General features: G+C 44.1%; 1 protein-coding gene across 1 annotated transcript in view; it reads right to left on the bottom strand.

Moving 5' to 3' along the window:
• SLC7A8 (solute carrier family 7 member 8) overlaps positions 1–22,203 on the bottom strand; it is a 49,260-nt gene extending 27,057 nt beyond the window's left edge. The window contains exons 1-3 of the mRNA XM_033109108.1: positions 21,343–22,203; positions 8,227–8,431; positions 6,937–7,088 (exon numbers count right to left, since the gene is read on the bottom strand). Of these exons, the coding sequence (XP_032964999.1) occupies positions 6,937–7,088; positions 8,227–8,431; positions 21,343–21,493 (508 nt within the window). The 5' untranslated portion in view covers positions 21,494–22,203. The remainder of the gene's footprint in view (positions 1–6,936; positions 7,089–8,226; positions 8,432–21,342) is intronic.
• Between the last annotated feature and the right edge of the window lie 232 nt (positions 22,204–22,435).

Consider the following 22,435-nt stretch of genomic DNA (forward strand, 5'->3'; position numbering starts at 1 on the left):
TGTGGGGGTTAGGGGTGCCAACCCCCTACATACATTGAAAATTCGCACATAACTTTTGACTCCCCAGAAACTTACCTACAGTCCTCCTTTGGTATCTGACAGGGATTGATTCTAGAAACCCACCTCCGCCATACCAAAATCCATGGATGCTCAAGTCCCTTATATAAAATGGCATAAAACAGTGCATACAGATCTGCATCCACAGATTCACAAAACATGGAACAAAACTACTGTTTTCAATCCCAGGTTGGTTGAATCCATGGATGTGAAACCCAGGGCTATGGAGGGTCAGTTGTCTACTTATTGAAAAAAAATCTGTGTATAAGTGGACCCACGCATTTCAAACCTATGTTGTTCAAGGGCCGACTGTATATCTACTCTCCACGCCCACTGCCCCATCTCTGATCCGCATCGTCGTCGTTATCTCTAACCTGGTTTCCTGTAACCACACTGTGACTGCTCTCCCTGCCTCTGATCTTACTTTCTTCTCCTCCATCCTTAGTTGTTGCAGCCATAATTCTTCTGAAATATAAATATGATAATGTCAATCCTCTGTTTGAAACCCTTTAATGCCTTCCTATTGCTCTCAGAGTAAAGCTCAGTCTCTCTAGCATGGCCCTGGGGCCGTTCATGGCTGGGTCTCCACTTCTATCTACATTTCCTACCTCCTAGTCTATGCTGTGGCTATACTTAACTACCTGGAGCGCCCCCACAGGGCCCCCATGTCTGTTACATCTAGCTCCCTAAATGTTGTCCTTTAGGGAGCTTACCAGTTGGAACTGAAATTCCCTGTGTGCTTGTCAAAATCATCCATTGGACTGTAGGTTCCTTAATATAGGAACTAAGTATCCTCATGCCCAACACAGTGCCTGGAGCAGAACAGACACTTGAATATTCAATAATGATTGAACGATTCTGTACCCTGTGCCAACAGAGGACACACAAGTGGACTCAATAAATACTTAAGAGAGAAGGCTTAATTTTCTGCTGCTGCTGCTGCTGCCACCAATGAGAATAAGGATTTTCTGGCTCATTACTGTAGCCCATGTGCCAAGAAAAGTATCTAGCACATCCTGGGCCTTCGATAAATGTTTGTTGAATGAACAAAGTATTGCGATTCTTGTTTATATAATGCTTCCCAAGAGTCTAAGCTACATGCTGTCACGCCTTTCAGCATCCTGGGGTAACCGCCTGAGGAAGACTTCCAACCACAGACCTGCTCAGTGCTCCTCAGGGCTTTGGAGAGGACATGGAAGGCAGAAACACAGGGAACACATAAATAACGGCTCATCCCAAATGCTGGAGACAGTTAAGTTGAAACATATTTCATTTTGATTTGTACTAGATTCCTTCCTCTTAACAGTCAATCCATTAATATGGTCAGCTGATTCAACCCCTAAGTCTTTCTTGTTTTGTCACCTTGTAGCTTTGTTTTTATTGTGGGCCACTGCCTCCCTGGCCTGGACAATGCTTAGCCTGCTAACCTGTCTCCAGGCTTCAAGGATCATGATCTTTTCTTCACTCAAATGCGAACCTAATAATATCACTCCTCTGCGCAAAATCCTTCAGTGGTTCCGCATCCCTTGGATGAAGTCTGCTATTTTCTGCGTGATCTGCAAGATCGTTCAAGGTCTGGCTCCTGCTCACCTGTTCAGCCTCATCTCCTGTCACTCTCCTAGGCTCCACCTACTCAAAAGTACTTACTGCTCTCCAACAGGTCATTTCTCTCTTGACCCCAAGTCTTGCCCATGTCCTTCCCTCTACCTGGTGGTTCTATTTTATGCCCCTCTGGAGCCTACCTACTTGCCTTTCAACCTGGGAGCCTTCCCTAGCACTCCTCTCCCAACTTTAAAACACCTTTTGTCATCACATTGTATTGTAATTATTTGTACACCACTCAATTCACTAGCCTTTAATGTCTTCCAAGACTATATAAATAATGCTTTGTCCTCACTCAGTGTAGGAGCTCAGTATGGTAATTAACTGATGGATTTGTAGTTTCTTTTTTTCTAGAAAATTCATTTACAAAGTAATTTTCATCTTAATGCATTATAAAAATGAAAAATGGGATTTTAGTCAAATCGACCATTGTGTAAAAACCAGAGAGTTCTTAATACATTTAGATTTAAATGTTGGTTAGTTAGAAGATGTACATTAAAAAAGGGGGACTTAGATATATGGGAATCAAATCTTTGGCTGATGAGACAGCCAAATAACTCTTTGGGGACAAGGGAAGGGCAAGAAGCCTGCCCAGGTATCTGAGGCAATATGTTTAGTGCCCAGGGATGAGAAGTTTGGGGCTCAAGAATAGCCTTAAAGGAAAATGAACTGAGATTAAAGGATTTAGATGCTAGGAAAGGCTGTTGAATCCTCTGATGTCGAGGGATTAATTTGCAAGAGATGTGCAGAACTACACACACGAATTTCTCTATCACAGCACCTTACTTCAAGTAGCTGGAAATTTTCTGTAGAGGAATTATAGAACAACTCAGGGTTAAAAGAAATGCAGGGGCGGCCCGTTAGCTCCGTTGGTTAGAGCCGTGCTCCTAGCACCAGGGTTGCCAATTTGATCCCCGCATGGGTCACTGTGAGCTGCGCCCCCCCCACAACTAGATTGAAACAACTACTTGACTTGGAGCTGATGGGTCCTGGAAAAACACACTTAAAATAAATTTTTAAAAAGTTTAAAAAAAAAAAGAGAGAAGAAGAAATACATACAATGAAATCCTTAAGAAGAAGAAATCTGAAGCCCTGGAAAACCAGCCTCTTAGGAATCTCAGTAGATAGACAGAATACAAGATAAGCATTTTTTACTTGTGAAACGCTTGCAGAATACTCGTTTCTCCTCAGGGTGAGAAAGGAAAAGGAGCTTCTTCAGTACAAAGCATTCAGAGACAAGAGGGGGACCTGAATGAGAAGAAAAAAATCTACTTCCAATGCTAGACATGACCCCAGCCCCAAAAGACAGGAAGGAAGCCAGGAGCTGCCTGAGTGAAAGGTTGCCTGGTCTCCAAAAGGGGGTGGACAAACAGATCCCAAAGGAAAACCCAGAGTTAGGAAGCAAGAAGCACAAATGCGAGACCCCAGAACACCTGGTGCTCCTTCTGTGTCACTGGGACCACTTTTTGTAATAAGTAGAAACTCAGGTAAATGCAGCTAGATGATAAAAGAGCAAGCTGCAGAAATAACCTATCAACACGTATGTCTATATACCCAGATACATACATTGATAGATGTATTTTATTTAGAACTGAAATGATACCTGTTCACTGTTACCAGGGCTACTGGGCAGGAGAGAGGGGTGAAGATAAGGGGAACATCTTTTACTTAGAGAATACAGTCATTTACCTATGAAATACTAAAACACAAACAAACAAACAAAAAGAAGGAAAAGAGAGAAAGGGAAAAAGAAAGAAAAGAGAGGGGGGAGGGAGGGAGGGAGGGAGGGAGGGAGGGAGGGAGGAAGGGAGGGAAGAAAAGAGAGAGGAAGAGAGAGAAAGAAAGATTCAAGCAAATCATAAAAGAAGGCACCAAAACCAAGTTTTAACACCTCCTGTTCCCCTCCTTCCTAACTCCCTCCTCCCACTAATATGCTTGCTCTGGAGAAGGGAGAAAGGATTTTCATTTAATTAAAACATAAAATAATTTCTTTTTTCACTGCCTGGTGGCTAGGAATATTCTGCCAAGTCAGCAGTGAATAATCAGCTTTGACCTAAATCATAAAATAACGCAAAGTGGCAGCTGCAGTTGCATAAGTGTGATCTAAATCTGCAGTTCCTACTCTCGTTCCCTCTCCTCTCCTCCCTTCCCCCTCCAAACTCCGCAAGCAAGCCAGTTACAGCAGGTTCTTTCTACCTCTCCACCCCCATCTGGCTCCTCCCACCATCATTTCTCATCGGATCTGTTCCAAAACAACCCCATGGAACCAGACTTGACCTCATCTCCTCCCTCCCACAATGAAGCCCAGCCAGGGGCTTTGCCACACTGGTTCTCCACTCTGGGCTCTTGCCCTGTCCTCCAGCTCCTTCAACTGAGATGCCCTCCATTACATACCAGCGACCTCTCCACAGATGCTGGCCTCTCCCTCAAAAACTCATTTCCACTGTGGATCCAGCCTGTCATCAGCATGCCAAAATGACACAGCAGAAAGCAGAGCTTCTTATATCAAATACGTTCAGATCATCGCCAAGCTCTCTACTGCTTCTCTCAAGAAGATGGCTCGACTGGGCCACTCTTGGCTCTACTGCCAAAGAACACTGGGCCTATTCTACATGGGCAGTTTGCCCAGCTCATGCTAAGAGGAAGGGGTGCGGGTAGATGATGGTGGGAGGGGTGCTGGAATAACAGACAGCAGCACTTAATGAAAAATAGCATCCACCAAGACTTTCTGACAGCCTGGATCCTATTTTACTGGCTATCTTAAGGGACGACTTGAGGGGCCTCTAAAAGTGGGCTCAAAACAAACAAACAAACAAAACATTCAACAAACCAGAAAACAGAACCTTTTCACACGTTCTCAAAGTACCTGGAAGTGCCTGGTGGGGAAGTATGGGTTCGTGGCTACGTTCACGTGTACACTCCTATGAGGAGAGAAGTTGGAGGCTCCACATGGCCTGCACATCTGGGAGGACAGGGGTAGCTCAGAGGGTGAGGTGAGAAGCTGTCTTCTATTCCCCCAAGGAAATAAGGAGACATAAACTTAGGTTGAAGAAGATTTTCCTGCTTATGAAGGTGGAAAAATACTTGAACACATGTCTCAAGGACATTGAAAAATTTCTACCTCTGGAGAGCAAAATTGACTAAAGTTGGTCACAATTTCTTTGCAGTTCTATTTAAAAGGCAGAGAACAGGCCAGATAAGCTTTATGAAACCTTTAACCTCAGGAATTGGGAGACGGGAGGATCTTGTTTTTTGTTGTTAGAGTACCTAAATGTTCTTGGCTTGGTGCTAGCAATGTCCAGGTGAGGTGTGGACTGCAGAAGGGACGGTGTACAACCTGTCTTTCTGGAGCTGGGCTACAGGCAGGAGCGGTCCTTATCTCTTGGGAGGGTTTGCACCTCTCTGGCCTGAGGGGATAGCTACAAGGCTACATTACTGCCGAGAGTCTTTGCTCAATAGGCCACCAATCCTTGGTGGGTTTGGGGAATGCAAAAGAAGCGGTGGGGTCCAGCTGCCCAGGGAACTACCCTCTGTGGCTTGGTTTCTCTCCTAGAGGATGGACTGAGCAGCCTCGGGATTCTTGATTTCTAGTTGGAGGGTAAGGGTGGCCTCTTGTCTGAAACACTTTAGGAGAATCAGCAGAAAAGAGGAAGGTCTGTCTGTGTGCACGAGACACTGAAATAGCAGTGGCCAGCACTCATGTGGTCCCCCTTCCAACCCCCATAAGCCTGTCTAATGGCAGATATAGCAACTTTTCCTGCATTCCCACACCCTCTTCCCCTACCCGCCTCCCCCAGCTCTAGATCCAGCTAGAGAGCAAGAATCAAGTGACTACCCTCATTGACCACCCTCACTGACTAATAGCACCACAAGGCGCCCGACGCAGTGCTAAGAACATTCGTTATCTCTTGCAGTCCTTGCAATCACGACCTCCTGGGCAGGCAGGATTCCAGTTCCCATCTCGCAGCAGGGAGGGGCGGGTTACTTTGCCAAGCACTCATAGCAGTTAGAAAGTGGTGTGCAGATGTGGCCTCCACCCATCTGGTTCTAGAACACACATCCCTCTCTAGATCCATGAGCAGGCCTGACCAAGCACAGGCAATACACCCCAAATAAGTGTCTTGGCTCCACAGTACCACCTGCCTGGATGGTGGGGGGGTCTATCCCAGGGCTGAACATCACTGCCGAAGAGGGCATGCTTGCCCAGGAGACCACGCCTTGGGGCCCAGCTGGCTGTCCTGTGAGAGGCTTTGGGATGGGCGAGTGACCCCTCCCTCGCCATCCTACCAGCTGACAGAAGGAAAGTGTCAAAACCTGGGAAAGAGTGTGGCCAGGATGGTCACTACCCCCAGTATGTGTGTTGGAAGGTATGGGAAGGTAGAGACAGAGCTAACTCTAGGAGTGGAGCCTCTGAAAGATCCAAATATTTACTTTGGAAATTAGTTTTTGGTTGAAAGATGCAAAATTCCCACATCCATTGAGATCCCTGATATCAGCGACTAAGTGTTGAGACTTCTTAGAAATAGAGGTTGCAGAACTTCTCTATAAAGCCTCTCTAACCTGTTCTAGCTCACAGAGTTCTTTCCTCCTTCTTTGAATTCTTACTGCAATTGAATCCTAACCACAAAATCTGTCTATATGGCTTTTCTCCCCAGTTAGACAGAAAACTTATCAAGGAACCGTGGACAGACAGTGCATATATTTCCCTCCAACTCACACTTCTAAACTCTCCATCCAAAGAGTATTAAGACGTTTTAAGACTGGCAGGTTAAGGTAGAGGTGGGCAAGCCCAGAAAAACCTCCCCACGCGTAGCAGGGCCTCCAGCGCAGTGTGTGTGCTGGGATGAGAAGAAATCAGGAGAGCGGTGTCCACTCGGGGCCTGCCACCTTGGGTAAGTCACTGCTTGGCTCCATCTACCTTATCAGCACTAGGAAACATGATAATTCTGCCCAGCTTAGCTTCTGGGTTTGTCATTTGCTCATATCAGATCATGGAAGTCAAAGTGCTTTGTATAATGTAAAGAACCTTGCCAATGAAAATAACTGTGGCTCTGAGCAGCAACTCAAGTTTCTTCTTTTTTAAGACCAGGTAGTTAATTATATGCAGAGTCCATTCGTTCAAAGCACACAAGTAGGAAATGGAAAGAAAAGTAATGGGGAAAAAAAAACAAACGAGGGAAGGAAAGAAAGAGGGAGGGGAAGGAGAAGCAGAGGCATGGAGACCACCAGAAAGGCTAAAAGAGGCTGCCCTGAGAGCAAGGCCCAGAGGACACTTACGTAGGCAGATGGCGGCCAGGAGTCGGAGTCCAGACTCAGGAGGGAAGCAGGTGGGGAAGAGCGGCTGTAGCACGTAGTTGGAGAAGGTGAGGGCAATGACAGCCTGGTTGGTTGGGTAGATCACCAGCACAGCAATCCATAGCCTTAGGAACCTGAAGGGGACACAGGATGGGACTTGACCCAAGATAGCAATGGAGACTCCCCTGCCCCCACCAAAGGCATGGCAGGGATTCAGAAGTCATCAGGGGAAGGCTGGACAAGTCACTGGGCAGTGTGAGGAGAGGCAGGTGGGTTTCCTTTCTGTTTTCAAGATGCTGAGGAATGCAGTCCCCCCTCAAAAGAGACACCCAGCCCTCTGCCATGACAATAAAACGGTTTAAAGATGAAGAGCTAAGTTTCAACTACCCTGTTTCCCCGAAAATAAGACCTAGCCAGACAATCAGCTCTAATATGTCTTTTGGAGCAAAAATTAATATAAGACCCGGTATTATATTATATTGTATTACATTATATTGCATTGCATTATATTATGTTATAAAGACCCTGTCTTATATTAAAATAATACCAGGTTTTATATTAATTTTTGCTCCAAAAGACGCATTAGAGCTGATGGTCCGGCTCGGTCTTATTTTCGGGGAAACACGGTAGTGCTAACACACACCTTGGCACTCTTTCATTCTCCCCTCTCCTTTAATCATCTCTTTCCTACCACTCTGGCCCCCAGCATCCAGTGGTGGAAAATAAAATTTGCAATCCCAGAATTTTGCCAGCCAGGACATGCTAAGGGTGTGGCCACTTAAGCACGTGCCTGGGGAGGCACTGAGCGGGCATCGTGAGGGAAGTGACCTCCACACCTTGCGCTCCTTGGTGAGGATTGAGCTCTTCAGTAGCAGGGCTGAAGAAGCTGAGGAATTCAAGATCAGGGCCTGGCTCTAGACGGAAGCCATTATCCTTGATAATATGAGAAGGGTACCTCATCTCTTAGGTGGTGACGCTCATTTGTCAAGAGAAAGGGGCTTTGTGTTGTGATGTGCTCTCCCAGGGAATCTCCAGTCAGAGGTGTCACATCGTTCTAGCATAGAATCTTGCCCACTAAGGTCAACAGAGATTAAAAAAAAACTACAGCCTGGTTCCTCTGCCACTCTCAGGAGCAGTAAGGGGACACAAGGCCTCACTCGCCACCATAACATGGAGGCAAAAGGGACACCCCATTTTCTAGCTCCCCTCAGCACCTTGGAAACCCCTGGCTTTGGCTCCCTAGACCACTCAGGCCTCTGCAGAGCCTCTTACCCAGCCAGTCCTCCAAAGATGTCCTTGACATAGGAGTAGTCACCTCCAGATTTGGGGATGGTGACCCCGAGCTCAGCATAGCACAGGGCTCCGACAGCTGTGATGAGACCTGTCACGATCCAGATGATAAGAGCAAGGCCCACAGAGCCAGCGTTCTCCAACACGCCCTTCGGCGAGACGAAGATTCCAGAGCCGATGATGTTCCCTGCACGAGGCACCAAAGGTATGGGGGAGAGAGTGGCGTCAGCAGAGTTGGCAGGACTGGCATTTGCAGAGGCGGTCTCATCTCTGATCTGATTCTTAAATGCCTTTGTGTTGCATGAATCACCTTTAGGCAGGTATGTCTAGCAATAATTCTCCTTAGAAGCAGGGGAGAAGGAGCATATAACAGGCACGTAGAGACCAAGAACGTGGTCAGGTACTCTAAATACCTCCTTTAATCCTCAGGACAAAACTATGGAGTCAGATATCATTTTTCCTCCTAAGATTCAGGAGGAATCTGAGTCTCAGAGATACCAAGTGCATTACCCAGCCACACAGTAATAAGTGCTGGCACAGGTATTGAATCTCAGGACCCTCTGAATGGGCTGCACGTGGTCCTTCCGAAGTGACAAAGGTCTTAAGACTGCCTAGAAATAGCAGGCCTGGAAAAGTGGGCTATTCTCAGAGACCAGCTGCCAATTAGCTTCAAAAGTCAGGCAAAGGGACAGACAGTGGTCACACCCCATGCCTGGGGGTTCTGAGACCCATAAGCATGGATAGCACTCCTGGAGGTTGGCCTCCACCCCAGCCAAGACAGCCCCACCCTTGGTGAGAAACATGAAATAACCCTATAAAAGCAGTCCTAGTCATTTAGAAGTCGTTTGTAGGAGTGCAATCTGTGCAAAGCCTCAGAACTATGTTCCTCCAAAGGTCATTCCCTCGCCTCAAAACAACCTCATGAAACTCAGGTAGAAGAAGAAGGGCAGGTTTTTCTCTTTTTTACAAACTAAGACACAGAGGGGTTAAGTGGCTTTCTCCAAATTCCACAGCTACTGATGAGTAAAATTGGATCTAAATGTCAGTCTCCTGATGTTTAATCCAGAGCTCTAATCCACTTCTGCTTCTGTATGCAAGAGGCTGAGTTTCTCCTGAGAGGTGAGGCTGGCAGCAAGGACTGAATGGTTGGCTACTGGGCTGTGTGTGTTGGGCAGGGAAGGAACAGGATTCTAAGGGCAGCTCCTGACATGTTCCTCCCCAAGCTTTCCTTTGTGTACTCCTTATGATTTAAGATGGTGATCAGGGTCCATTGGACAGGTGCTTTGAAAACTCTTCCAGCCCCACCCAGCTGCACCACTAAAGGCCTGAGGGATGAAGCAGAAGCTAGATGGATCTGGGGAGAAATGCAGAGCTGGATGGAGAACTATGAGGCCAGCTGGATTTGACAGAGTTCTGAGGACATCTCAAATTCCCACCATAGTCTCTTTAGTGGTTTGGAACTAGTGCTGGGCTGAACAAGACGCACAGTACAGGATTTTACCCTCAGCTTTCAAAACCGGACTTACAGATCTCAGCCATAACTCAACCTCAATTCAGTCTTGAAACTCACTTCTAAACCAAAATTTAATTTTTAATCCCAGGACATGCATCCAGTTATTTCAGTCAAAGGAGAAGAGAATATTTACATTCTAAAAGCAGTAACGTGCTATTCCTCTGGTATACAGAATAAGCTGCCCCTTTTCAAACTAAAAAATTATAACATGAGAGGACTAATGGGGGAGGGAAGGAGTCTAAACAGTCCCCATGTGTGCACGAATGTTGGGTTAGTTGAGACTAAAAGGCCCAGGACTTAGGACATGGTCACTCTGTCAGGTGACCCTTCAACTGCCAAACTAAACATGCTGCTGGGAGCTCAGAACTAGCACTGAAAGATGGTACTAAATTCCTTGCCTAGCAGGTCTTTATCAGAAGAGTGATCTGTAGGGCATTTCAAAGCCAGCCAAGAGAGCAATACAATGAGGGTTATAAAACTAGCTCAAGGAGTTAGAAAAGCAATCAATACAGGAGAAAAACAAAGTTTGACTTTAGTCTTTAAGGTGCTGAAAGAGTAGTTGGGGAACAGCTAGGTGTTTCTCAGAGCCAGGAATGGCTGTCACAAGGTGGAGAGTGAGGATGGATGTTACTGAAAAGATCCCATTTTCTCAGGAGTGAAGAGTGTTAATGTTCCACTAAGAGTTCTTGGAAAACAAATTTTGCAATGGGAATCAGTAAGCACTTCTGTTCTCTGGCTGACATTCTGACATTTCCAGAGTGTATGCTGCCTCCCTCATTCCAGGTGAAGGGAGCCGTGGAAGGTGGGATGGGCAACACCAACAGCCCATTTCGGGATCTGACCACTTCCTGCCTCCACTTACAGTATTCTTGGGTAGCATGTCGATTCATGGAGATGCTGGAGTGATGGTAAAAGTCGCAATAGGTTGGCACTGAGACAAGAAGCATCATATTATAAAAATTGGTTCTCCCCTCCCCCCAATAATATTAATTTTGACCACATTAAAAATACAAAGATAAAATCTAAAAACAAATTTGAATTATGCTAGAGAACAGGAAGGAGAGGAATGCCTCTTTCTGATTCTAGGAAGCTGCTACCTAGAAAACCAGAATCAGTTAACATTTCCTCCACCTTAGTGGCCTCTGGAGCTTCTGCAGGGGGCAGGAATGTCACTCACAGCACAGCTCTGTTCTGGAACTGAAAGAACATTCACATTACATTTACCCAAAAGTAATGCCTACTATATAGTGTCTTTAATGTAATTCCTTGGTTAATATTTATCTCCCCCCACTAGACTGCAAGTCTATGAGAATATGAACTGTATTGCCTCCTCTGGCCTGTGAAGTATCACGTAGCTGACATTCCATAAATGTTTACAGAATGAAAGATATCTGACATCAATCTAGAACTTTAATATACCTGTTTCTTTGGAACCTCCAAATCCTGTGAAATATGTCAAGCGTATATTGTAGGCAAATCAGTAAGGCAACCCAGTTATCTCACTGTTGAGGAGAGTAGACTGGCAATTATTATCATTCCCAATTTAGAGGAGAGGAAAGTAAGACAACTATCATTCCCATTTTCCAAATAAGGAAAACGAGGGAGTTATTATTATCCCTATTTTATGGATAAAGAAACTGAGACCTAGAGAGGTAGTTATTTACCTAAATCACAGGGTAAGTTAGTAGTAACTGGATTAGAACCTAAATCTTCTGTCACAGCCTCAAGCTTTTCCCTGAAAATAATCAGTTTTATATGCTCCATTCTATAAGCAATGAGAATGGTTCACAGAAGATGCTTATTAAAGAACTGGAACACAGATTTGATTCCTTCCTTCTATTCCAATACCAGCTTCAATGGTGATTTACGAAATACTCATATCCATTACCTTACTTGATTCTCATAATTATGTCCTTAGGTGCATAGGTCAGGTACTATCATTCTTATTTACCTTTGCAAAGACTGAAGTCCAGAGGTGTGAGGAGACTTGACCTAAGTCACATACTGAGTAGGTAGCAAAGCCTGGACGAGTGGCCAAGACCTTGGACTCCTGGCCCACGATTTCCTCCGCTACCCCATGCTGTGTCTTCTGTAGAAACTGCACAGCACACATTTTAGCTGCACGACTTATAAACTTGGATATTGTCCAAATGAGACTTTTCTGGAGTGGCTTTGGAAAAGGAGAACTGAGAAAAAGCTACCACCTTGATTCTGAACCTTTGTTGATGGAAGGTTGGAAGAAAGTTGATTAGGGTGGGATTTTTTTTCTCCATTGTTTTACTCTTAGACTCATTGTCTATAAAGCCATTCAAGAATGAGATGCTCACCCATCTGATATAGACAAGGTACTGGAGGTCAGTGTTTCAACCCTCCCTTTCATCCACCCCAATTAATAAAATAATCATTTTACTATACAGATCTTAATTAGTGAAAAATGGGTCTTAGGATGCCTGGACAATGAGCTCCAGCTTGGCTTGTTCTGTCAAAGTAAAGCCAAGCAAACCACTCCATTAAAAAGGGACCAAGTTGTATTGGCGGGCAAGTCTTCACTAGAAAAATTGAGAAAATCCACATTTGCCATGAATGATCATTAACTTCCCGACCTGTGGGCCAATACCCAGGTGACTCCTATTAAAGGCTTTACTCACATCTAGGCCTGTCCACACTGGAATGCTGTAGCCATTAAAGAATTCCCTAGGGCATGGAATTACAGACTTCTTACGCCCAACAGACCCTCAGATCCAAAAGGCTTTGGCCTTCCTTACTCACTCATGCTAGTCCTGAAATATAGCCAGAGCTCCTCCTGCGGCTTGTAGGGTCTGGCCATTTCCACAATATCCAGAGAAAGCCCAGGTGAACGTTCTTTATGCTTTTCCCATAAAATATCTAGGAGGATCTCAGGATTTTCAGGACTGAGGGAACAGTGTGGAAGCAGGGTCTAGTAGATTAAGGCTGGGCTTTGATCCTCATGGCAAGCCTGGAAGTTCACCATGCCTCTCACCCTGTATGCACTTTCCTATCAGGACTGTACGAACAGCTGCCTCAGGGTGAGAGCCAGTGACACACGCCCTGTCTCCACAGAGCGTCTCCTGCAGAACAGACGTGGAAAGTGCTACAGGACGCTACTGTTTTGGATTCCTTACTGAAAAGTGAAAAGTGCTCTAGCCTTAGAATGGGAGGAGCCCTTGAGTTGAGTCCTTGCTTTGTCACTCCCATGTGACCTAATTTTTCTGAGGACTCCTTCCTTCATCTGCTAAATGGGCATCATTGTTCCTGCCCTGTCTACCTGAGAGAGTTGTTGTGGGGATCAAAGGAGATCACATATGTGTGATCTTCACAGACTTTATAGTCTGTGAAATGCTGGCAAATACAAGGAATTGCTAGAATTTATAGCACTAGGAATAGAGACCATCCCTAGAAGAATGTGAGGCTTTGCTCCAAAACAGCTCTGTAGAGGCAGGACTATGAAGTATTCTCTGAATCATTTGTCTGCTTGTCTAGATATAATTTTTAGATGCCGCAGGTGGGCGGCCAACAGGTAATTGCATCTCAAAGAGTATTTATTGAGCACCCACTCTGTACGTGCTTGCTTTAGAAGGTAATTGGGAAGCACTTGTTCACACATGGACTTTTAATGAAATAGAGGGAGCCAGCCACCACCCACCAGCCACTGAAAGACATGCACCGTGGCCTGAGGGGCTAAGAGTGCTGAGCCCTCAAATATGCGATTCAAGGTTCACATCTGGCCTCTAGCGTCTCCCTGTCTGGCTGGGGAACCAAGCACCATCAGTGAGAGGCTTTGTCTGTCTCAGTGGTTCTCGTCCAGCAGCAATTTTGCCCCATTCTCCCACCCCCAGAGGGCAGTTGGCAATGTCTGGAGACACTTGGTTGTCGCTACTGGAATCTAGTGGTTGGAGGCCAGGGATGCTGCTAAACATCCTACAATGCACAGGACAGCCCCCCAAGACAAAGAAGTATCTGGCCCAAAAGGTAATAGGGTCGAGGTTGAGAAACCCGGCTCTACCTTCAAGCCTCAAGGTCATCACCTGGATAATCTCTAAAGTCCTTTTCAAATTTGAATTTCGATGATTTGGGTGTTTGTTTATTTGTTTGTTTTTTAAATCCAAGCACACAAATTTATTGTTCATGGGAATAACTCATTTTTAAGCTAAAACTTTTTTTATTGTGGTAAAAAACATAACATTAAATGTACCATCTTAACCATTTTTAAATGTACAGTTCAGTAGCATTAAGTATATTCACATTGTTAGGAAACAGATCCCCCACTGGATGATTTGTTTTTGACTGACTGCTATTATTCAACAAATACTTTCTAAGCACTTACCACATACCAGACTGAACACGCGGGGATGTGAAAATGAGTAAGACTCAGTGCCTGCCCTCAAGGAATTGTGTGGCAGAGTGAAGACCTGTACATGAACACAGTGCTGACAACACCAGGTAGAGTGGAAGTCGCATGAGTGCTATTGCAAGATATGACAAGATATTGTATTAGGGATGGAAAAGGTCACTGGCACGGGCTCTTCAGAATAAGCTTCCTGGAAGAGGGGAAATACAAGACGGATTCTGACAAGTAAGCTGACTCAAATCAACAAAGAGAAAAGGAAAAGCATTGGTTGGTCAATAAGCAGGTCAGACTTGGGCTGAGTTGGCCAGTTTTCATCACCAGATCAGTCCAATCAAAATTTCTGAACCAGAATTAGTGTGTGTGTGTGTGTGTGTGTGTGTGTGTGTGTGTGTGTGTGTTTGGGTTGAGGTAGGAGAAGAAGTGGGGTGGAGAATGAGCTTAAGGAAAGAAGAAAATTAATATTTATTGAACAAATGTCATAAGATGCCAGCTATATTTTATTTTATTTTCTGAGAATTTTTTATGAGTTTATGTGATAACACATGCCAGGCAGCAAGATCTCAAATACTCCACAAAAAACTTCCATTTTACAGATAAGTAAACTGGTAACTAGTCCAGATTACAAGTGAGTAAATAGGGAAGCAGTTTGCAAACCCAATACTCTCTCCAAACCCTTCCTTCTCAGCTGTATTTTTGATGGTTCCTTCCTTTCCACAACACATGGATGCAAACCATGGAAAAATTCATTATATGTTTTCTACTTCCAGCATCAGGGCCCACCCACTTTTCCCTAAAGCAACCTGACCTGTCTATATCAGCTGCTTACTAAACACCCTATGCAGAATTGTACTTTAAAGAAGCAGCTAAAGCATTTATGCATTTCATAGATGTACAGGCACCTTTAAAATCTATGTATAGATGCGAAAAGTACAGTAATAATTCTGCAGCGAAGGTACTCTCTCTGGGTAATCTGCCTTCACAACGTGAAACTTAGTGTAAGGTTGCCCTGAACATCTTAAGGCGTATTCTGAAACCCTCTCCCCACAAGTCACTGCTAATGCTGAGGAGAGTTAAAGCAGGGAGCAAACCAGTGGGAATACTTGTGACTGTGACAAAAGATGAGGGACGAAATGTGATCAATAAAGCTTTTTGGCTCTAACTTTATTCCTTCTATAAATAAAACATCTTAAAATAGACTTAAGGGATACTTTTGCTTCTTAGAAATAAAACTCACCATTGCTCAGCACAGGGCCTACCTAGTATATAATATACTCAACGAGTGTTTGTTGAATGTGAAACTACAAAGACCTTCTCTGTAGGCACAAGGGGAACAAGACATGTTCCTTGCTCTGTATGCTCATCCAGGGGTTAAAAATTAGAATGGAGGGGCCTGTCCGGTGGCTTAGGTGGTTAGAGCTCCATGTCCTAACTCTGAAGGCTGCCAGTTCCATTCCCACATGGGCCAGTGGGCTCCAACCACAAGGTTGCCAGTTCAATTCCTTGAGTCCGGCAAGGGATGGTGGGCTTCGCCCCCTGCAACTAAGATTGAACACGGCACCTTGAGCTGAGCTGCCGCTGAGCTCCCGGATGGCTCAATTGGTTGGAGCGCGTCCTCTCAACCACAAAGTTGCTGGTTTCGACTCCGGCAAGGGATGGTGGGCTGTGCCCCCTGCAACTAGCATGGCAACTGGACCTGGAGCTGAGCTGCGCCCTCCACAATTAAGACTGAAAGGACAACAACTTGACTTGGAAAAAAGTCCTGGAAGTACACACTGTTCCCCAATAAAGTCCTGTTCCCCTTCCCCAATAAAATTAAAAAAAAAAAATCAGAATGGAATAGTTCCTAGTTCCCTTGCTCCTGAATGGTTGTCGTTTTCCGTCGCTCAGAATATATTCTTGGGATTATTTGACCATACCTGCTTTTTTAACACTCCCTCACCACTCCAAACAATAACAACAAGGGCAACAGCCAGAAATTCCTGAGGCATTTTTTGGTAGGCATTTGTGCTGCTGGATTAATCCTCAGAGGAAAGCAGAAAACCTTGGTAGCCAGGCAACTTGAAAAGCCCGATCAGTCTGTCCAATACCTCCAGGAGCTTCAAGATGCCAATTTAATTCAGAAAAATTATATACTATATGGTGCCGGCCTCTCTGAGAAGGCATCTGATCTGGGTACAGGGTGTTTTGTTGTTGTTGTTCTAAATAAAATGGGTTGTTTGGTTCAGTTTCTTGGACAGAATTTTTTACCTGCTGGATTCCTATTTTCTTTCCCTAACCCTATGCATCTCCTGCTAGTCACTCATTCTGCATAACTCTGCTCTTTGCGAGAACATACCTGTAGCCCTGTCAGTTGCAGGCTCAACCAGATTGCTCCTTGAGCTCCCTGGTTCCTGGTGTAGGAAGCATGCGACAGGATCCTTGGTCCCAGCCGCTCTGAGCTCCATGCTGTGGAGCATTTTGATTAAGCCCAGTGGCTTCAGAGTTTAATGACTGGGGTAGAATCCTGGCTTTGTCATTGCCCAGTTACTTATTCATTAAAATCTTTCCTTTTAATAACAGTTGCTTATTTCATGTGATTAGATGGGAATATTCATGAAGCACTGATCAGGTACAATGTATTTGGCGCATAGTACTGTTCAGTAAATGGTATCTACTTATTGTTATTATTACACTGCTGGGTATAGCCTTTCTCTATTCACCAAGATGTATTTGTTTTCACAAGCCTCCCAGTTGGCGCTGTCTCAGAGTTTTCTTTAAGAATAATGAGAGTTTTAAATGTGTTTTCATCCTGAATAAACCAAATCCTAATCTCTCCATGCATTAAAAATAATAATTGAAGTTTAAACGCAAGAAGCAATTTTCACAGTCTATTCCTCGGTTAACAGTCAATAGACATTTTGGGGATTAGAAAGCTAATATATCATATTAGAGACTAAAATGTAAAATCTTCTAAAGTGGTGTAAAACACATGGATCTGAAAATCTATTGGACTTGACAATTTTCCAAATCAGCCACTGTTATTTCAATATGGTTATAACTATAGCCACACTTCTTTGTTGACAAATAGCCCTAAAAAAAGTTTTCCCCCAATTTTTCAGTATCAGATATCCATGGTCTTTCCAGACTCCAACCTCAGGATGATGGCCCTCCATGGCCCACTTCCCCACTACACAATATACACCAGTCTCCCTCCCTTCTCTCCTGGTTACCAATTAGAAGTGGGGAATGGCTAAGCGCTTTGGCCATGGAGTCAGATCACCTCACTAATCAGTTGTGTGACCCTGGGCAAATTACCTTCCAGCTCTGTTATGTTTAAAATACAGACAGTGATAGTTATAATATCTACTTCCATGGGATTGGGTCAGGAGTAAATAAAATAATATATATAAGGAATTTATATTGTATATAGCACAGAAGCTGGCATTTAGTTAGCACTCAATAAATACTGTTTTTAAACATTTTTTTAGTTGAGATAGTGTGGTCTAGTAGCTAGACCTGTATCAAGTATGGCTCTGCAGCAAATAAAGCAAGTTTCCCCATGAACACACATTGTGCTAAAAACAAAATGGTCTGACATATTATGAATATTTTTCTTAGACTCTGCAGCCGGCATGATGCCTCCAGATCTAGATTCTGGGTATGTACATAAAAACTTAACTGGTATAAAATAACCTAAACAGCCAGGAACTCTGGCCCCTCTTCCATGGCTGGGAAGACCACTGATCCATAAAGGAAAGGTGTGCATGTGGGAGAGTTAATGGGAACATGGTCTGTGATGGCCAGATCCCGTAGTAGCTGAGCTGACATACCTCAGGCTCCCCTGCAAGTCTTCCTTCAGTTGCACCAGGAACATTACCTTCTTCCACCCCAGCTGCCTGCCCAACTCCGCTTTACACTGGGACACTTCCTCCAGGAATACAACACTAACTGCTTCATCTATAAAAACGAATAAAGACCTCTGCCCTGGGTCTAAAGGAAAACACCCCTTTCAGGACATAAAAATGGAGCAGAAAATAATGCTTAAAAATTCGATTCAGGATTCAGACAAGCTCTAGGTTTGAATCTTGGCTTCAAAACTTTTCAGCTGTGTGACCTTCACCATGTTGCTTATCCCTCTGAGCCTCTATTTCCTTATCTGGAGGAAGGGTTAATAAGTGTCTACTACACGGGGTTATTGTGAGGGATAAATAAGATATTGCATGTTAGGTAATAGGACGCCTGGCAAACAATAAAAGTTTCATACTGATGGCTATTAACAGTAGCTTTGGAATCATTAATAAATGGATTTTGCTGCTCCTTCACATTCTCTTTAGATTTGGAGGAAGGAGGAAGAACTCCACATTCATGGAGAAATCTAAGTTCATCTGTTGCCAACAGGTTTCCTTAGCCAAGGACATGGAGAGCAATAGCCTATTTAGATCAGAGCAAAGGTGATGTTAAAAAATGAAAACGGGAGCCCTGCAGGTAAATTGGCATTCTGATCTGTAATTCTGTTTTATACACGTTTAAAGCCCCCTGGGTCTTTGGCCCTGATCAACACTGCAGGTGAACTAACTGAATCAGATCTCTGAATCCAGTGTTGAGGACCCTTGTGGGGCTCGACTAGGCAGCCAGCGGCGTCACAGGTTCTCACTCTCTGGCCACTAAACTATTAATATATACCTACCACTTAATTACCCTGTGTTAATTGCTTTTGTTGTGTTGGGTCTGTATAGTTGTGGTCATTGCCTACAGACAGAAGGGTAAATGAAAGCATTTGATATGTTGAAAATGTTTGCTTGATTTTTAATAAAGTGCAGCCCTTAACAAAAAAAGAAAAAAAAAAAGAAAGAAACAGAAAATGGAACAACCTAATGGTCCAGGTTGATGAAATTATTCCTAGCTTAACGATTTTCAAGCCAGGTTCCCAACAGCCCTTCAGATAAACACTTCTTATTACTACTGTCTTCAGACTTTTGTTCAAGAGTCAATAAAATTCAACAATCATTTCAGTGATTGTTCCGTGTCAGGCAGACTGCTAAATACTAAAGACTCAGAGATGTATAAGACACATTTTTTTTTTTTTGCTCAAGCAAATAACAGTTTAGTCATTCTCCTTTTACTCACAAAATCTCCCCAAATCATCTTCTCTACTCTGTCTTTCTCCACATCCTTCAAGACGCTTCTTAATCTAGTTCTGGGTGAGAACCTCTCCCTCTTAGTGCTTCCCTAAATCTGCCCTCCTTTACCTCTTACACAACTCACCATATCATTCATTTTCAATGTTCTCTGTTTAATGCATATGAATCGCATCTCCCCAGTCAGATTATAAGTAACTCTAGGGCATGAGTCTTCTCTTAGTTCATTTTATATTCCTGCAGCACCTGCCATTCTGTTATGTCTACTTTAGATCATCAGTGATCATTGTGAATAAATTTTATGAGCTTGTATGAAACATAGTACTTTTTATACCTCCCATTTCTTCTTAGTCTTAGAAAAATGTTGAAGAAAGAGACAAAACAACCTCAGTATATTGGAAAGTATCCTCTACCCTTGAAAACCTGCACATATGTAGGGGTAGGTGAGCAAGGAAGAAGGAGGTTGTGCTTGTGTGTATGTGGGTTGTGCATCTGTGTATGAATCAGAACCTTCCCAAAGGGAGGGAAATGCTTAATCCTCTGTCAAACTAGCGAAAGAGGTAACAGGCTCTGGACTATTTATAGACCTTAAATTGGCATGTGCTGTACATATTGAGTACTTCGCTGATCTCATTTTTTAAAAGCAATTGAAATGAAAGAGTGGCAAAGAAAAGGTAATGAGAGATTCAGATCACAACTATAATTTTTGAAAATAACATTAGCTTTCTTAAAACTGTAGATGCCTAGAGAACCTCCCAGAGTCAGAGAATTAGATGAAATGGGATTCTATTTTAAAAACAGAGTGGAGATAACATTGTCACTGAAGTCTGGGTGTAGAGGTGAAGAGGATTATCTGAATACTGTACTGATTTTATTTGATTTCAAGGGTGTTCTCCAGTGTCACTACTGCACAGGTGCCAGAAGTGTCCCTGTGCTACTACATGGACCATGGGGTCATCCAGAGAAACTGGTTTGTGGGCACTAGGACACAATAAGCTTTCAAAAAGAACTCTGAAGAGATGACACGGAGCATATCCAGCCTGACCGTCCTGCACCCCTTACTATGGGGAGCAGGTAAAGCCCTCTGCCAAAGACAACAGGAGAAACTCTCAGCCTCTCAGGTGAGGATAGTATGTGCCATTGCCCACTCATCCCCAGGGCCTCTCTGGAAAGAGAAGGATGTGTTTCTGGAGATGGAGCCATATTTGGGACCCCTTGCTGTGTGGAGTACTGTTAGGGGGTTGGAGTGGCCTGCAATGGCACTCTCAGGGACACCAAGGCTCCCCAGCTTCAAACTTCCCAGCCGGGACACATTTACCCAGCAGTCCCTCCTTGACTCCCCATTCTAGTTACTCCCAGTTCCCTTCAAGAACCTCACAGGGTCTTCTTTGCACGTTTGGAGATCGGTGGACTTCACTAGGCAACTGGGAAACTACAAATTACACATTTACAGAAAGGCACAATCCGTCTCTTCTTTTCTTCCTTATCTCATCTGTAAAATGGGAATAAGAGCCCTGTCACGTCTACTTCACAAAGTGCTGCATAAAGTGGAAAAGCTACAAAAAGGCAAGGTGTTATTATCATAGTTGTAGCTATTTATTACACATCTCCTAGGCCCACCGTTTCTTTCATATAACATAAAATAACAAAATATTTACTAAATATGTCTCAAAAGCTAGTCCAGAGCCTGCTGAGGAGATGGTTGCATACGAGCTTGTTAAAACTTCAGGTTCCCTAGCCCTACCTTAAGCCTACTGAATCCGAATCTTCGAGTGGGGTGCCAGGAGACCTGTATTTTTTTCCCACAAGCTCCCAGGCAATGTTTCCATTAGTCAGGTGTGTGATCCCTATTTGCTCCATTCTATGAACTCTGGACAGAACTGTTCAGCCTGGTTTAGAGGAAGAGAGGTATAACATACACCAACCACTTCCCATACCTCTTAAACTTGACCAGCAGGGGTAGGTTATAGCACAAGTGACTGACAATCCTTTTCTAAGGGAGTAGGGAGCACAAATAATACTTTAGAGGGATTAAGGTTCCACAGGAGGACGACCAGAGGTGGAAAGGCGTGGTCGGTGCGGAAAGGAATTGGACTCACCTACAATGATACCGCAAGCACTGACCAACCCAATTTCTTTCTTCAGGGCTACTCCGCCTCCTCCGGACCCAGTATCAGGGCTGGTCTCCGACTGGCTCCCACCTGGGTGATTCTTTTCAGTGTTGTTTCGGTGCCTGGCTCCTTTTTCCATCTTCCTCAGTAGGATTTCAACCTCTGAAAGGTATCTCTCTTTCTAAATGTGCGCGGGTGTTTAGAGAGAGCCTTTCAAATTAAAATGTCCTTTCCAAAATAAGGAGCACTCTCCACCCTCTTAAAAAATACACAAGAAGGTAAAAGAAAGCTGAAAATATTTCTGTATTGACACTTTCTTGTCACTTGTGCTTACAAACAAGGAAAGTGTTAAAGGGGAGGGAAAGACATAGATATTTAAATAGAAAAATAAAACTGTACCAGCTATTCCGGCTGGAATTCTCCTGGAAGGGATGTAGAGCTTCAGAAAACAGGATGGTTCTGCAATATGTACCAGGCAGTGGCTTATTTCAGATACTTCAAAAAGAGATAATCTGGATTTCCCCTAGCTCTTCCTCTAAGAAAACAGATTTTCACGTCCCTTTAGCCTTTTCTTTTATGAGGATAAAAGTACTTTTCATTCACTGAAGGGTAAAAAGGCAATCCTCCGCTACTTTTCTTCTCTTGCAGAAAAACAACTGTGGACCCAACCGGTTTGCTCAGGATCTTGTTTCCACCTGCTGTGGGTTTCTTTTCCTCTCCCTGTCTTCTGCCTTCCGGTTTTTCCAGATATCTTCTGTCTCGCTTGTCTTCTTGTCCTTGTTTTCCTATTCCGATCTCCGTGCTCACCGCACAGACTGCCGCATCTATCTTGGTTGCAGGAGAGTGGCTCTGGCAAACACGAACGTGCTTCCCTTTTTGCGTGTGCTTTATATGTGCTGAGCTAGCTCCGCCCTCCGTCTGTCCATTCCTCTCCATCCTCACGCCGTCTCCTCCCTCCTCTTCAATTTAAATATTACCACCCAGCCCCCAAAGATCACTGAGAAGATGCGTTAAAATATTTCTCTTTGTAATCGTCTCTTTTTCTCCATCTTCTTGGAAGAAGTGGAAGTAAAATCCTTCC

This window comes from Rhinolophus ferrumequinum, chromosome 6, assembly GCF_004115265.2.
Source record: "Rhinolophus ferrumequinum isolate MPI-CBG mRhiFer1 chromosome 6, mRhiFer1_v1.p, whole genome shotgun sequence".
In the NCBI taxonomy this organism is placed as follows: domain Eukaryota; kingdom Metazoa; phylum Chordata; class Mammalia; order Chiroptera; family Rhinolophidae; genus Rhinolophus; species Rhinolophus ferrumequinum.